The sequence below is a fragment of the Heterodontus francisci genome, chromosome 5 (assembly GCF_036365525.1).
Source record: "Heterodontus francisci isolate sHetFra1 chromosome 5, sHetFra1.hap1, whole genome shotgun sequence".
Lineage (NCBI taxonomy): Eukaryota > Metazoa > Chordata > Chondrichthyes > Heterodontiformes > Heterodontidae > Heterodontus > Heterodontus francisci.
This window is the reverse complement of record NC_090375.1, coordinates 66739503-66754819: the sequence shown is the minus strand read 5'-3', so window position 1 is coordinate 66754819 and position 15317 is coordinate 66739503. Positions and strand designations below refer to the sequence as shown.

Below are 15317 nucleotides of genomic sequence, written 5' to 3'. Positions count from 1 at the left end.
TTCACAGGGCAGGGTGTGCCTTTGTTGTTTCTCTTGCCTTGCTCAATACCAGATGGCCCTACCAGGTTTTTTCTTATTCAACTTTCCTCTCACAGTTTGTGCAACTGAGTGGTTTGCAGGCCATTTCAGAGAGCAGTTAAGAGTCAACCACATTGCTGTGGATCTGGAGTCATATGTAGGCCAGACTGGGTAAGGACAGCAGATTTCCTTCCCTAAAGGACATTAGTGAACCAGAAGAGTTTTAAACAACAATCTGTTGGCTTTATGGTCACCATTACTAAGACTAGACTTTTTTCCAAAAAAGAAATCCAGATTTTTAAATTAATTGAATTCAAGGTCCACCAGCCTTGGTGGGATTTGAACTCTTGTCCACAGAGCATTAATCAGGGCCTTGAGATTACTAAAGTAAAAGCAAAATACTGTGGATGCTGAAAATCTGGAAAAGAAACAGAAATTGCTGGAACTACTCAACTGGTCACTTCTATTTTTACTTCTAGATTACTAGTCCAGCAACATTAACACTACACCACCATAAACACTTTGTGTTGTTGATGTTTTATTTGTTAGAATAGTGGTGCACCATTAAATGAAATAAAAGGTGTTGAGTGTTCATAGTGTGGACTGGCCTCTTCTGCCCCCACCTCTCCTTCCTTTATTAACTATTTACCATGTGTCATACCACTAGAATGTGGTATATTTTCCCGTAATCTATTTAATGGTTAAAAATATGACAGATCTTGTCAGATAATTCGTTCCAACCTCCAGTCCTTGTAAAATGTGTAAATACACTTGAAAAAAACTTGCATTTATATAGCGCCTTTCACGACCACCAGACGTCTCAAAGCGCTTTAGAGCCAATGAATTTTTTGAAGTGTGGTCACTGTTGTGATGTAGGAAACGCAGCAGCCAGTATGTGTACAGCAAACTCCCACAAACACCAATGTGATAATGACCAGATTATCGGTTCTTGTGATGTTGAGTGATAAATATTGGTCTGAACACAACACCCCTGCTCTTCTTCAAAATAGCGGCAAGGGATCTTTTGCACCCACCCGAGCAAGCAAATTCACGCTGCATCACTCACAGTATTTGGAAAACTGCAATACAGTCTAATTGTTCGATTTGTAAGAGGAAGAAGATTCATACCTATTCACAGTGTCGAATCAACGTTTAATATCTTGTCAGCGGACTTTAATTATGTTCTTCATTTTGAGTGTCATCAGAATCGCATTAGATTATTGAAATTAAATTATTGGCTTTTAATTTACTTACCCATTATCCATTTCAACAGGAAAGAAATATTGCTCGGAGTTATTTGCAGCAAATTTATCTGTGATGTCTATTTAACAGACCCTTCGCTGCCGTAACGAAGCATTTTTTGGATATTTGCAATTCGTAATTTAAACACATTAAGGAAGAATGTAGGTAGAAGGATAAGTATCTTCATAAAATTCTCTAGTTTTAATGCGGCGTTTGCCAAACTGGGCAGCTTGTGGTAAAATTGTTATGGTTGTAATGTTCCTATAGTATTTCGCTTGGTTGGTCGAGCGGGTGCTGCATGAGCAATTCTGATGCTTCACACACACGATTTGCAACGGCTATTATTTTTCAGCCACAGCCAAAGTAGCATGCAATACAAAAACAGAATATCGCAGTTCATGTAACTCAAGATTATTTCAGCTGACGGTAAAAATGTTGCCCTTTTCCTCAAAATGTTAAAGGGACTTGCCAGGTCTTCAGAAATTGTTTCTGTAGCAGGTTTGAGGGATACCGGCTTCCGTCAGAGTACAGCAAATCGATGTGAGATTTTGTCTTGTGACAGCTCAGACTTTAAATTAAGTGCAAGGAGACCAGATCGTGTTATAACGTCCTCCTCTATCTAAAATGGTAAAATTTGTTTTCCTTCCTCTTCTTCCTTCCTCCCATGAATGGAGGTCTTGGTCACCGAAGGGAGAAAATATTATTTTGTCAGGATATGGTTACATGCTACAAAAGAAACGCCATTTGGTTCTTGTTACAAATTGCATCTCAGGGTTGCACTTTCCAACAAAGAGTGTTCGAAACTTGAAATTACATTCGCTGAAAATTATTTCACTTTTATTTATATACTTGCGAATTACCTTTAGATAAAGTCTGAGAGACCATGACAAACACTAACTGAATATCTTGCTGGCAAAACAACTCAAAATATAACGTAATAAAAGCTAAATACTGCAGATGCTGGAAATCTGAAATAAAAACAGAAAAGTGCTGAAAATACTCAGCAGGTCTGGCAGCATCTGTGTAGAGAGAAGCAGAGTTAACGTTTCAGGTCAGTTCTGATGAAAGGTCACTGACCTGAAACGTTAACTCTGCTTCTCTCTCCACAGATGCTGCCAGACCTGCTGAGTATTTCCAGCACTTTTCTGTTTTTATTTCAAAATATAACGTGTCAGGTCTGTGACCTTTCATCAGCAATATCTCAAATCTTGTGCTGACGTTTAATACTCATTACTGATCTTTACAAAAAAGTCATTTAAAGTTACTGATGATGGCAGCTAGATTCTTAACAGATGAGTGGTCAGTTAACCTGAGGAATTCCCATTATAGTAATATTCTATCTGTATTGTGACCAATCCAGATGGACACGAAGGTAAATTTAAAAATGTCCACTCGACTAGTTGGATGCTGTGAGCATTGTAGGTACAGCAATAATTTAGGAGAATTGGTGGCATTAGACAACTGTAATCTTTGCTTATGTTTATCCACAGCTCTGTTTTTTGCTAGTTCCGAAGAAGGGTCGCTGACTCGAAACGTTAACTCTGCTTCTCTTTCCACAGATGCTGCCAGAGCTGCTGAGTGGTTCCAGCATTTCTTGTTTTTATTTCTGTTTTTTAAAATTGGAAACAAAATAATTAAGAACATAGTTTCTAACTTTTCCTTGTCTGTATATAACCAACATATTAATTATATTTCATAATTTATTCTAGTTATTGTTGCAAATGCGATCACAAAAAATCATATATAGTCTGTATGTTGACGTGGCTGTAACAAGTGAGGATGTCAGAAATCGTGCGGCTCCCTCACTCCACCACTCGCCCTGGACCATGTTACTTTCACCCAAGGGGAGGGGGGGATGGGGCTGGGGTGGGGGGCGGTCTTGGAATGTCGCCTTCTGTAGCTGTTCTCTGATTGGAGGCCTTTCCGAGTGGGCGGAGCCCATCCCAGCACCGCGCCACGCTCGGATTGGTTGAAGGCGCGAATGTGCGTGGCCGGGGAGGGGTTGGCACTGATTGAATGAAAGTTGGAGCGGGTTGCTCTCGTCTTGGGCTTTCAGCAAAGCTTTTGCTTCGGCCCCAGCCCTGGGATCGGGCGGCGCAAACAGGAGCTTCTGAAGCCTTTGATACGAAAAAGGGAAAGAGCTTTTCTTGATCTTAGCACAGTTGACCTTACTTTTGGAGGTTGTTTTATGGTTCTGCCTCAAGTTTGTTATTCTTAAGAAGAATTAAAGTCCAAGTTCGCAACCTCGGGGCTGACAGTCATGCACCTCCTGCCTGATCTCCTCTTTCTGTGGCTTCTCTCTGTGGCTGTAAGGGGCTCCGGCTCCTGTGGCCCCACACGGGTCTTTTACGGCCACGTCTCTGAAAGCTCTTTACCTGGCACCAAGGTGAACGGCGTCAGCCTCCCTGGTCGCAGGCTCTGCCCGTTGCACCCCGCAGGGGCCAGGCTCCAGTTTGAGCTCGGCGGGGACGGAGACTCACTTTTCCGCCTCTACCATCACCACCGTGATGGCAACGTCGTGCTCAGGACGGCAGCACCTTTGGACCGGGAGGTGAGATCTCGCTACGTCCTGAATCTGAGCTGCTGCTCGGCGATCAACTGCCCGGACAGGTCAAACTGCCCCTCAGCTTTGGTTAAAATCAGGGTCCGCGATGTGAACGACAACAAGCCAGTGTTCGGTACTGAGCAAGCCCGGAGGCTGGACGTGGACGAAATGATTCCTGTGGGATCAGAGATCACCCGAGTGACCGCCACGGATAAAGATGAAGGGAGGAATGCTGAAATCACCTATCACTCCTTCCCGAAGATCCCACATCTTTTTGTGGTTCCACGGACTGGTCAAATCCTGGTTGTCGACTCTTTAATGGGAGTGGAGCCCCTCTACCTGTCAGTTTATGGCCAGGATAAAGGCTTGATCGCCCAGATGAGTGAGCCTCTGATAGTTCTGGTGAATGTAAAACCAAGAGTTCATGAAGGCAGGAGAGAAGCTCGATCAGTGCCTGATGAAATGTTTTACTCAGTGACTGTGTCTGATGAGGACAAGGTTGGAAATGTCATTTACACAATCCCCGACTGGAAGTTTGAAGGACGGTGGTTTGAAGTGATCGCCCCGCTGGATGCCCCAGTCCAGATAGAGAGGGACTCCGGCAAAGTTTACTTATCGAAGAGACTTCGCGGTAAATCGGCCATCCAGATGACTGTCAAAGTCAACAGTCAGAAAGGTAAGTGACATTCTCCTACTTTATTTATTGCCCGCTATCTGAGTGGTCAATTCTGTTAAAATAAGTAGATTTTTGTCACACTGCAGAGACATAAGAAATTTACCACAGTGCGAAAGTGTTGCCACTACTTCTCCCTCACCGTTGCCAGATGCTTAACATTTCAGTCCAACAAGGATTTATTTAGCAGTGGTCCCAAGGTACTTCACAGAGGTAATTAAGATATTCGGAGGGAATGACCAAAAGCTGGCTCAAACAGGTAGGTTTTAAGACGGGGTTCAATGAGAGCAAATTCCCAAAGTAGGACATAGATGGTTGAAACAACTTAATTTCTGAGCAGGAAAAAAAAAGTTAAATAGCCTCAAATATTTTGTGATTTAGTAATGAAGTCATGAGCAGTCCAGCGAATTTAAATCTCCATTTAGAAAATAGTTGCATCTGGAGCTAGGCAAAAGACTGAACCCAAAATGTAACACATTTAGATAATAGTGGATCTCGAAATGTGATAGGGTACCAGAGGGTGGAGAATACCAGAAAGCTATACTGACAATTAGCACACATTCCAATCAAGCAAAACAGAGCTCTGCTCAACAGTTTACAACTGTAGTGATATTTTTAAAGTTAAAAAAACTGACTATCCCATTTGCTCTTTTCTAACAATAAATTAAAAATGTATCAAAAGACCATCTAGCGACCCGGGTTTGGTTCTGGGTACTGCCTGTGCGGAGTTTGCAAGTTCTCCCTGCGACTGCATGGGTTTCCACCGGGTGTTCTGGTTTCCTCCCACAGCCAAAGACTTGCAGGTTGATAGGTAAATTGGCCATTGTAAATTTCCCCTAGTGTAAGTAGGTGGTAGGAGAATTGAGGGAATATGGGATTAATGTAGGATTAGTATAAATGGGTGGTTGATGGTTGGCACAGACTCGGTGGGCCGAAGGGCCTGTTTCAGTGCTGTATCTCTCCATGATCATCAGAAAAGCATCAACATTTACCTATGCACTAAGTAGCAATTATACTGCAACTGGCATGAAGAAGGAGCAGTGTGACACTACCTCCTCCAGGTGGTATGATACTACTGCTAAAAATCTCAATCAGTCTTAGTTCATTAAACTTAAGCCGCAGTTTCACTGCTCTTTTTGTCTCAGTGTGATACAAAAAAAACACATTGCATCAACTCAAGTTTATAGTGTGATTCTTTGATTAGAGTCTACTCTAGAGATTGGAAGTTAATGGCATTTGGCCATTGTGGTACTGAATCATACAGACCAGACAGTTTCATTTCCTGGTCTGTGCAGCTGTGGAAGGAGCTACAAATGGTCCCAGCACTCCTGAGCTCAGAGGAGTAGTGGGATGGGGTAGGAGGAGAATAAGTCAGACTCTGAGCTCTTAGGTGTCAGCAGTGGCTCAGTTGGTAGCACACTTACCTCTGAGTAAGAGGTTGACACTTCAGTGCAGCACTGAAGGTATGCTGCATTATCAGAGGTGCCTTCTTTTGGATGGGACATTAAATCAAGTCTCATCTGTCCTCTCAGGTGGATGTAAAAGAACTCATGGCACTATTTTAAAGAAGAGCAGGGGAGTTATCCCTGGCATCCTAGCCAATATTTACCCCTCTATCAAAATCACAAAAGCAGATTATCTGGTCATTATCACGTTGGCTGCTTTTGGAAGTTTGTTGTGTGTAAGCTGGCTGCTGTGTTTCCTACATTATAACAGGAATTGTACTTCAAAAAGTACTTCATTAGCTGCGAGATCTTTGCTGAGGGAGTGCTGCACTGTTAGAGGTGCTGTATTTTAGATGAGGCATTAAATCAAGATCCTGTCTGCCCTCTGAGGTGAACATAAAATATCCCAAGGGACTGTTTCCAAAATGAGCAGGGAGTTCTCCTCGGTTTCCTGGCCAATATTTATCCCTCAATCAACATCACTATAAAGCAGATTGTCACATTGCTGTTTGTGAGACTTTCCTGCGTGAAAATTAGCTGTCGTGTTTCCTATATTACCACAGAGACTACACTTTAAAAAAAATACTTCTTTTGCCTTAAAGAGCTTTGAACTTCCTGAGGGTATAAAGAGTGTTGTGACTTCCATGTCTATTTTCAGGAATCTATTTTTGGATTTGAAAAAAGGTGAGGGTGCTAATGATATTCTATACTCTCGTGGCTTCATTGTATACTGTTCTACATTGTACTTTGTACCAGCTGTTCTAGTAACATGTAATAACATAACAACTTTGTGTATTGAAATAATGAATTCAGATTAATTGAACATATTAATGGAGATTATTATAAGCACCCAGGATTTTTTAATACTCTACACAGCAGTAGATGGGACCAATACTGAAGTCCTTAGGTTTTGTTACACTGACAAGCTGTCTGATTTGGAAACCTTTAAGCCTTTCTGTGGTGTCTCTCTAGAATGTTAAACCATCCCCTGACCACAAAGTTAGGGCTTTATTACACAAAAATAGGCTCATGGAATTGGGGTTAATATATTCCATGGATTCAGGATTCAGTGAAGGTGGTGGAAACTGAGAGACGACATTTGCGCTGGCTCGGCCACATTCATTGGATGGATGACGGCCGTATAGCCAAAGACCTTCTGCACGGTAAACTGGCCACTGGCTCACGATCTGTTGGACATTCAGACCTCTGCTACAATGACACCTGCAAGTGAGATACGAAGATGGCAGGCATCAGACAATTGGGAGACAGTTGCTGATGGCCATGACCTCTGGAGACTGACTGTTTGGAGGGTCTTTGGAAGAGGTGATGAGAAACAGAAAGCTCAGCTGTCCAAGAAGAGGGCCCAGAGAAAACAGAGGCCAGTGTATCCTGCACCTTCTCAGCTCACTGTCTTCATCTGCAGTAAATGCGCCAGAGACTGCCATGCCAGAGTGGGGCTGCTGAGTCACACCAGGCGATGTTTAACACAGAGTTGACTATGAAGGCGCAAACCATTGTCTCTTGAGACACAAGGTTGCCAAGGAACAAAAGGATTGAGGATTGGTTAATAGGCAGAAAATAGAGTAGGAATAAATGGGCCATTTTCGAGGTGGAAGGCTGTAACTAGTGGAGTACCTTGAGGATCAGTGCTTGGGCCTCAGCTATTTACAACAACAACTTGTACTTATATTTTTTTTATTCATTCATGGGATGTGGGCGTCACTGGCTATGCCAGCATTTATTGCCCATCTCTAATTGCCCTTGAGAATGTGGTGGTGAGCTTCCTTCTTGAACCACTGCAGTCCATGTGAGGTAGGTACACCCACAGTGCTGTTAGGAAGGGAGTTCCAGGATTTTGACCCAGCGACAGTGAAGGAACGGGGATATAGTTCCAAGTCAGGATGGTGTGTGACTTGGACGGGAACTTGCAGGTGGTGATGTTCCCATGCATCTGCTGCACGTCCTTCGACGTGGTAGAGGTCACGGGTTTGGAAGGTGCTGTCTAAGGACCCTTAGTGCGTTGCTGAAGTGCTTCTTGTAGATGGTACACACTGCTGCCACTGTGCGTCGGTGGTGGTGTGAGTGAATGTTTGTGCATGGTGTGCCAATCAAGCGGGCTGCTTTGTTCTGGATGGTGTCGAGCTTCTTGAGTGTTGTTGGAGCTGCACCCATCCAGGCAAGTGGAGAGTATTCCATCACACTCCTGACTTGTGCCTTGTAGATAGTGGACAGGCTTTGGGGAGTCAGGAGGTGAGTTACTCGCCGCAGGATTCCTAGCCTCTGACCTGCTCTTGTAGCCACTGTATTTATATGGCTACTCCAGTTCAGTTTCTGGTCAATGGTAGCCCCTAGGATGTTGATAGTGGGGGATTCAGCGATGGTAATGCCATTTAATGTCAAGGGGAGATGGTTAGATTCTGTCTTGTTGGAGATGGTCATTGCCTGGCACTTGTGTGGCGCAAATGTTACTTGCCACTTATCAGCCCAAGCCTGGATATTGTCCAGATCTTGCTGTATTTCTACACGGACTGCTTCAGTATTTGAGGAGTCGCGAATGGTGCTGAACATTGTGCAATCATCAGCGAACATCCCCACTTCTGACCTTATGATTGAAGGAAGGTCATTGACGAAGCAGCTGAAGATGGTTGCGCCTAGGGCATTATCCTGAGGAACTCCTGCAGCGATGTCCTGGAGCTCAGATGATTGGCCTCCAACAACCAAAGCCATCTTCCTTTGCACTAGGTATGACTCCAACCAGCAGAGAGTTTTCCCCCTGATTCCCATTGACTCCAGTTTTGCTAGGGCTCCTTGATGCCATACTCGGTCAAATGCTGCCTTGATGTCAAGGGCAGTCACTCTCACCTCACCTCTTGAGTTCAGCTGTTTTGTCCATGTTTGAACCAAGGCTGTATATAGTACCTATAACATAATAAAATGCCCCAAAGAGCATTACAAAACAAAAAGCCACATGAGGAGATATTAGGTCAGATGACCAAAAGATTGGTCAAAGAGGTAGATTTTAAAGAGTGTCTTAGAGGAGGCAAGCGAGGTAGAGAGGCGGAGAGATATGGAGAGGGTATTCCAGAGCTCAGAGCCTAGGCAACTGCAGGCACGGCCACCAATGATGGAGTGATAAAAATCAGGGATACTCAACAGGCTAGAATTAGAGGAGCAAAGATATTTCGGAGGGTTGTGGGCCTGGAGGAGATTACAGAGACAGGGAGTGGTGAGGCCATGAAGTGATTTGAAAACAAGGATGAGAATTTGAAAATCAAGATGTTTCTTGATGGTTGCTTTACAATCTATATCAAATGCATCCAAGTTTGCTGATGATACAAATCTAAGTGGGAAAGTAAGCAGTGAGGAGGATGTAGCTGCAAAGGGATAAACAGGTTGAATGAGTGGGAAAGAATGTAGCAGATGGCATATAATGTGGAGAAATGAGAAGTTAACCAAATTGATCGGAAAGATAAAAAAGCAGAGTTTTTGAGAGACTGGGCAATGTTGGAATTCAAAGGGACCTGGGTGTCCTTGTAAACAAATCACAGTAAGCAATTAGTAAACCAATGGTATGTTAGCATTTATTGCAAAAGGATTGGAGTATAAGAGTAAAGAAGTCTTAACTGCAGTTGTATAGGACCTTGGTGAGACCACACCTGCAATATTGGTGTACACTTTTGGTCTCCTTAGGAAGGATATACTTGCCATAGAGGGTGTGCAATGAAGGTTCACTAGACTAATTCCTGGGATGGGGGATTGTCCTATGAGGAGAGATTGAGTAGAGTAAGCCTATATTCCCTGGAGTTTAGAAGAATTAGAGGTGATCTCATTGAAACATATAAAATTCTTAAAGGGCTTGACAGGGTAGATGCTGAGAGGATGTTTCCCTGGCTGTGGATTATAAATCTAGTGGGTCACAGTGTCAGAATAAGGGGTCAGTGATTTTGGACTAAGATGAGGAGAAATTTCTTCACTCAAAAGGCTGTGAATCTTTGAAATTCTCTACCCAGAGGGCTGTGGTTACCCAGTCATTGAGTACATTCAATTCAGAGATTGATAAATTTTTGGATACGAGGGGAATCTAGGGATATGGGAATGTTGTGGTAAGATGGAGATGAGGTAGATGATCAGCCATGATCTTATTGAACCATGATCTTATTTGTGGGCGGCACAGCAGCGCAGTGGTTAGCACCGCAGCCTCACAGCTCCAGTGACCCGGGTTCAATTCTGGGTACTGCTTGTGTGGAGTTTGCAAGTTCTCCCTGTGTCTGCGTGGGTTTCCTCCGGGTGCTCCGGTTTCCTCCAACATGCCAAAGACTTGCAGGTTGATAGGTAAATTGGCCATTTTAAATTGCCCCTAGTATAGGTAGGGGAACAGAGGGACAGGTGGGGATGTGGTAGGAATATGGGATTAGTGTAGGATTAGTATAATATAGCTTGCGGAGAGTATATATAGTAACTGTAATAATAGAGTTGTTAATTAACCTTTACCAGAATCTTTTTCTAGAATGTCATACAACGCTACTAATACAAACCCAATAACACAACACTTTTCCTAAAGAAAATACCTATCCGATTGTCCTTTGTTAATGTTTCACAAGACTGGTTTCTAAATAAATCTTTTACGCTAATATTAGGTAGGAGAACACTTGTCCTTTCCGTTTGGCCTGGTCGGTGTTATTCCTTCGCTATCCACCACAGATTCCCAAACACTCGGCTGAATTCACCAATTTAATGCAAGTGAACAGACACACTTCAGATTAAATCATCCTGTTGGTTTGTAATCACCAACTAAATATTAGCATTTTCACATGCCCCAGTTAGCAAATACTGTTCCAGGAGTGAATTACAATGTTGTTTAGTGACATCGTGTAGAGAACAAGCAGAGAAAAAACAAACTTGGTTACATATTGCCGTCTGCAGTTATCTTTAAAACACATGATTATATTGAAAATGTTTTTTAATTCCCAATGGAATTAATTGAAATCCAGCCCGCAATAGGATTAGCATTGAAAGAGATATTGCAAGTGATTTGCCGTGTAAGGACTGGTGGAGAAGAACTTTGCTTAGAAGCAACATGATGGACACGCTGCTGACAATTTCCCAATGTGCATTGTTGCCATATACTCAGAAAATTACCATGCTGTCTTATGGAAAATAAAATCCAGTAAATCGTGAGCCACAAAGACCAGGAAGGCCCCTGGGTAGATCCCAATCTATACTGAAGTAGCTGATCTCAGCCATGCTGGCAATATAGCCACAATTGACCTCAGTATGCCTAAATTAGCAAGGGAAAATTAGGCAGGGTCCTTGCCCCTCAGCACTATCAATTGACCTGTGTTGGAAGTGCAGGTGTAAAGATCTCAGGTTAGGTTAGGATCAGGTTTAGTTGTTACACTGATGTTAATTGTTAGAATTTTGGTTGAAAAAGCCAGTTGACACTCATTGTTATGTCTCACTTGCAAAAAGTGGAAAATGGCCAATTTGACGGGGCTATTTGGTGCCCATGAACCATAGCCCAGTAAGTAGTTAATAACTTCAGGAAAGAAGAGTAGGAAGATTGGTCCAAAAAATAGGGGGAGGTTAAGAAACTGGCAAATCTTTAATCATTGTCTTTTAATGATGTAAACTGTATTAAAATGTATCATCATATTATTTATGCATGGTGTCTTTGTGACAAAATGGTGTGTTACAACTGACCACTCCTGTCAAAGCCCCCAATCAAAATATATGATTCTGATTGTGGTGGGAGAAACGCGCTGATAATTCAATCCCGTCGCTCCACAGATCGCCTAACATATCATTTAAAACTTTCCAAATTAGAGAAAGACCCAGCCAAATTGTACCATCTATTAACCCCCTGAATGAGGCTAACCAAACCAGGTGTCTTTAAATCACAAATTAACTCTTTAATTAGAAGAACTAAATTCTTAAACACTATGAAGATATAAACAACATTTAAAATTGAAAAAATTAGAGTCCTTTCAAATTTACAGTTCAATGTTGCTTGAAGTCCTCACAGAATGTTGCTTGAAGTCCTCACAGCTGTCCGATGGGAAAAAGGCTCTTCCACGTTGAACAGTCCATAGTCTAACTTCAGCAGTAGATGATGCTTCCTTCCTCGGTGATGAATTTCAACAATTAACAACTTGCGAACACTTTCGATAGAATCAATCTGCCTTTTGAGTTTTTGAGGGATAAAGATTGTCACAGTCTAACTTCCCTTTTTTCAGTTCAAATTACCAGAGATCTCTGTTTTGGCTTGACTTTTTTTAGAATTTTGAAAGATAATAATTAAACAGACTAAAATCCTATTCCTTCAGTTTAAATGGTTGAGAGCTCTTTTTTCAGGTGCAAAACACCACTACTGTCTGTATCCTCTGTGTCTGTGTGTTCTGTTAGAACAAACTGTCTTCAACTAAATGCCAGTTCAAAATTGAATTGTAACAAATGTATCGCTTGCTACTCACTCCCAGTGGCTGTATCTATGGTAACAAGAATGCACCCTTTGAATCGCAGTCTCCAAATGGCTGTTTCTAACGGCAACCGAAAATGCACCTTTCTATAATTCCTGAGGCTTGCCGTTTCTTAAAGCAATACTGATCCTCTGCAAACCTTAAAGGCAAATCGCATATTCCCGAAAAAAAACTACAGGACCATGACAGATGTGTGACTTTTTTCACTCTCCCTCTAAAAGTAATTTACCAAATATTTATCTCTGAAGACAGTGTCTGTGGAATATGCTTAAGAGTTAACTAGTAATTTTGAGTATTGTAAGTTCTGCTGATTTAACTAGCAGTTCTCATCCATTCACTCAATCCATTCTTTCCTAATAAATAATTCAAAGTGTGTTTTCAGGATTAGGGCAACACTATCAAATCAATGCAAAAACAATCTGAAATAGCTGAAATCCAACTTATTTTATTCATGGTTAAAATCCCTGAAAATATGATAATTTCAATATATATATTTTTAAAGGACAGGCTCTAACTAGCTGCAGGCATCTGATTAAAACCATCCTCCTTTAAAGAAGAGATTAGCTGATGGAAGCACTGACTAGTACTGTCTTGTCTCTTTTTTTTAAAGGATTCCCGTTGGCTACTTTTAAGGCTGATCCTTTCTTCTGCCTCTTCTTCCAAGCTTCTTTCTTCGACTTTGCTTTAAAAAATAATTTTTAAGGCATTTAACAAAATATCAGTTATTTATGATTTTCCAATGATATCCTTAGATTTTTCCAGCATGTTTTTTTGATTTAATTTATGTGAAACCTTGGAGTCTCATCACATTAGGTAATTTATTTGACATGTCTTTTATCTTCATTCCTCAAATCCAATAAAAAAATCTGGTATCAAAGCAGGTTGTGCTTTTTGTAAACAACAGCCTTTTGTTGCGCTCACTGAATTGTGAGTTAGCTTGTTTCATTCCTTAACCTTTCAACTGAAGTTCGTAACTTGTAATTTATCCATTACTGGAGAATGCAATATTAGACCAGATATGCTGACTCTGGGCAAGCTAATTAGCAATTCTAGCTTCAGTGTGAATGAAATCTTGCAATCCTTCCATTGCTGGCCTTATTCTTGAGGTCACAGCATTTGAATGAATCCAACTTCAATTAAATTAAAGTTGGAAACTGAAACATTGTTTTCTTCTTTCTGTCTGCTTTAATCTAGTCCAGTTTTGAAAGCCTTTTAACAGATTAGATAAGTTGTTGTAATTCTTTGATCACACAATCCTCCAAGAGTGTGACTTTACATCAACCTAGTGTTAATGAGCTCTACAGTATCCATTCCAGATCCTTTAGATTGAAATTTTATTCAAAATGCAATGCTGTATCTAGATGATTTGTGTTTGCAGACCCATGCTTATTGATTGCTGTTAGACTGGAAGAGCTTAGTTTGGCCTTTGTCCCTCAATTGTCATCAGCAGAAACCGTCAGACTCTATTTCTGGGCTAACTTTGAAACTGGCTCTTTGGTGATGAAGGACATTGACTGGCAATACTGTAGCAAGTCGTTAATTAGCAATAATCTTCCAGATGTGTATATGGTACATATGCCTGCAGTGTTACATCTGACCATTCATTGGTTGGGTTGATATGTCCATTAGACACTATTGTAATGATCAACTTTGTCCAAATTGAAATTTGGTACAATAAAAGTGAACAAAGTAGTGTAAACATTCTGCCACAAAGTGTTTGCCAGCGCATTCAGGAAATAATGTGGGGTAAATTCACCAATTCTGTGGTCTACTTTGAGGCATGTCCCAAGGGCATATGCTCCCTTCAAGTGCAACTTCCCTGCAAGGAATGTGGGAGTGCTGAACTTGCCCAATAATTGCATCATATTTGCAAAGTTCGCTAAACACACTTAAGAAGAGAGCTCATTCCTTCACCGTTGCTTTTTCATAGTCTATTCCACTCTGAACACTGGTCTCTGTAGCAGCAGTCTGAACATCTATTACAGAGGCACCAGCTAGACTTTGGTCCTCTGGTATGGAGGAGATGGGGGTTTCTGCTGCAAATGTCTGTCGAATTACCACATGCTCCATGGTGGACTACAGTGATGTAAAACCATCATGAAAGGCTGCATATATGTGCTGCAAGAGAACACTACGGAAATTGGTATCTGCAGTACAGTGCCTGGTGTAGTCCCTACGGATAAAATACTTGATACTCAGAGTGAATTTTTATTTTAAATACAGGCCCTTAAGGTCCATATCTCTAGATTTCACAGATAAGTAAGATGCAAGCTGATCCTCCAGGCAGCATGTGCCTCCTGCTCCTCGGTCACCACCACCTCCTTCTTACTTGTGCTTTCTATTTCACCCAGGGCACTATCTAAATATCCCAAGGTGGATGTATATAAGATGCCAATTGCAAGGAATATTGTGAATCATGAGAAGGGCTGGCTTGCAGATGTAGTGAGTCCTGGCTCGGTTCTCTATGTAGCACTGTTACAACCAGGTGAGAAAGGTGTCTAGGGGTCCCTCTCAGTCTTCACCTGGTCTTACTGTAACAGGGTTTAATTTTAAACACACCGTGTTTTGAGCTCCCCCTTGGTGAATCCTTGTTCACCGCTTTTCAATTATAAAGCAAAGAAATGAGCACAAACAGACTTTCTTGGGTTTAGAGAAGAAAAGTGAAATTTATTAACAATTAAACTTAAACTCTAATTTAGTTAACGTCAATGGATACACGATGCGCCCATTCTAGCATGCATAAGCAATACACACATGCAGATAGAGACAGAAAAGAGCAGAAGAAAAATAAAGTGGAGAGGTTTGAGGCAATATCTGTAGATTTCTTGTTACTGTGCTTTGAGCTCACTGTAGAGTCCTTTTGTAGGTAGTTCTTGCTTGTAGGTAATTCTTGATTTTTGTTGGGGCCTGGTATTCTT

The 15317-nt window shown here is 41.7% G+C and overlaps 1 protein-coding gene across 2 annotated transcripts in view; it reads left to right on the top strand.

The window, feature by feature from the left end:
- The first annotated feature begins 3271 nt into the window (after positions 1 to 3271).
- The window catches only part of si:dkey-22o22.2 (neural-cadherin), a 295092-nt gene continuing 283046 nt past the window's right edge, over positions 3272 to 15317 (top strand). For both annotated transcript variants that reach the window (XM_068031572.1, XM_068031571.1), the window contains exon 1: positions 3272 to 4481. In XM_068031572.1, coding sequence (XP_067887673.1) covers positions 3521 to 4481 — 961 coding nt within the window. In that variant the 5' untranslated portion in view covers positions 3272 to 3520. The remainder of the gene's footprint in view (positions 4482 to 15317) is intronic.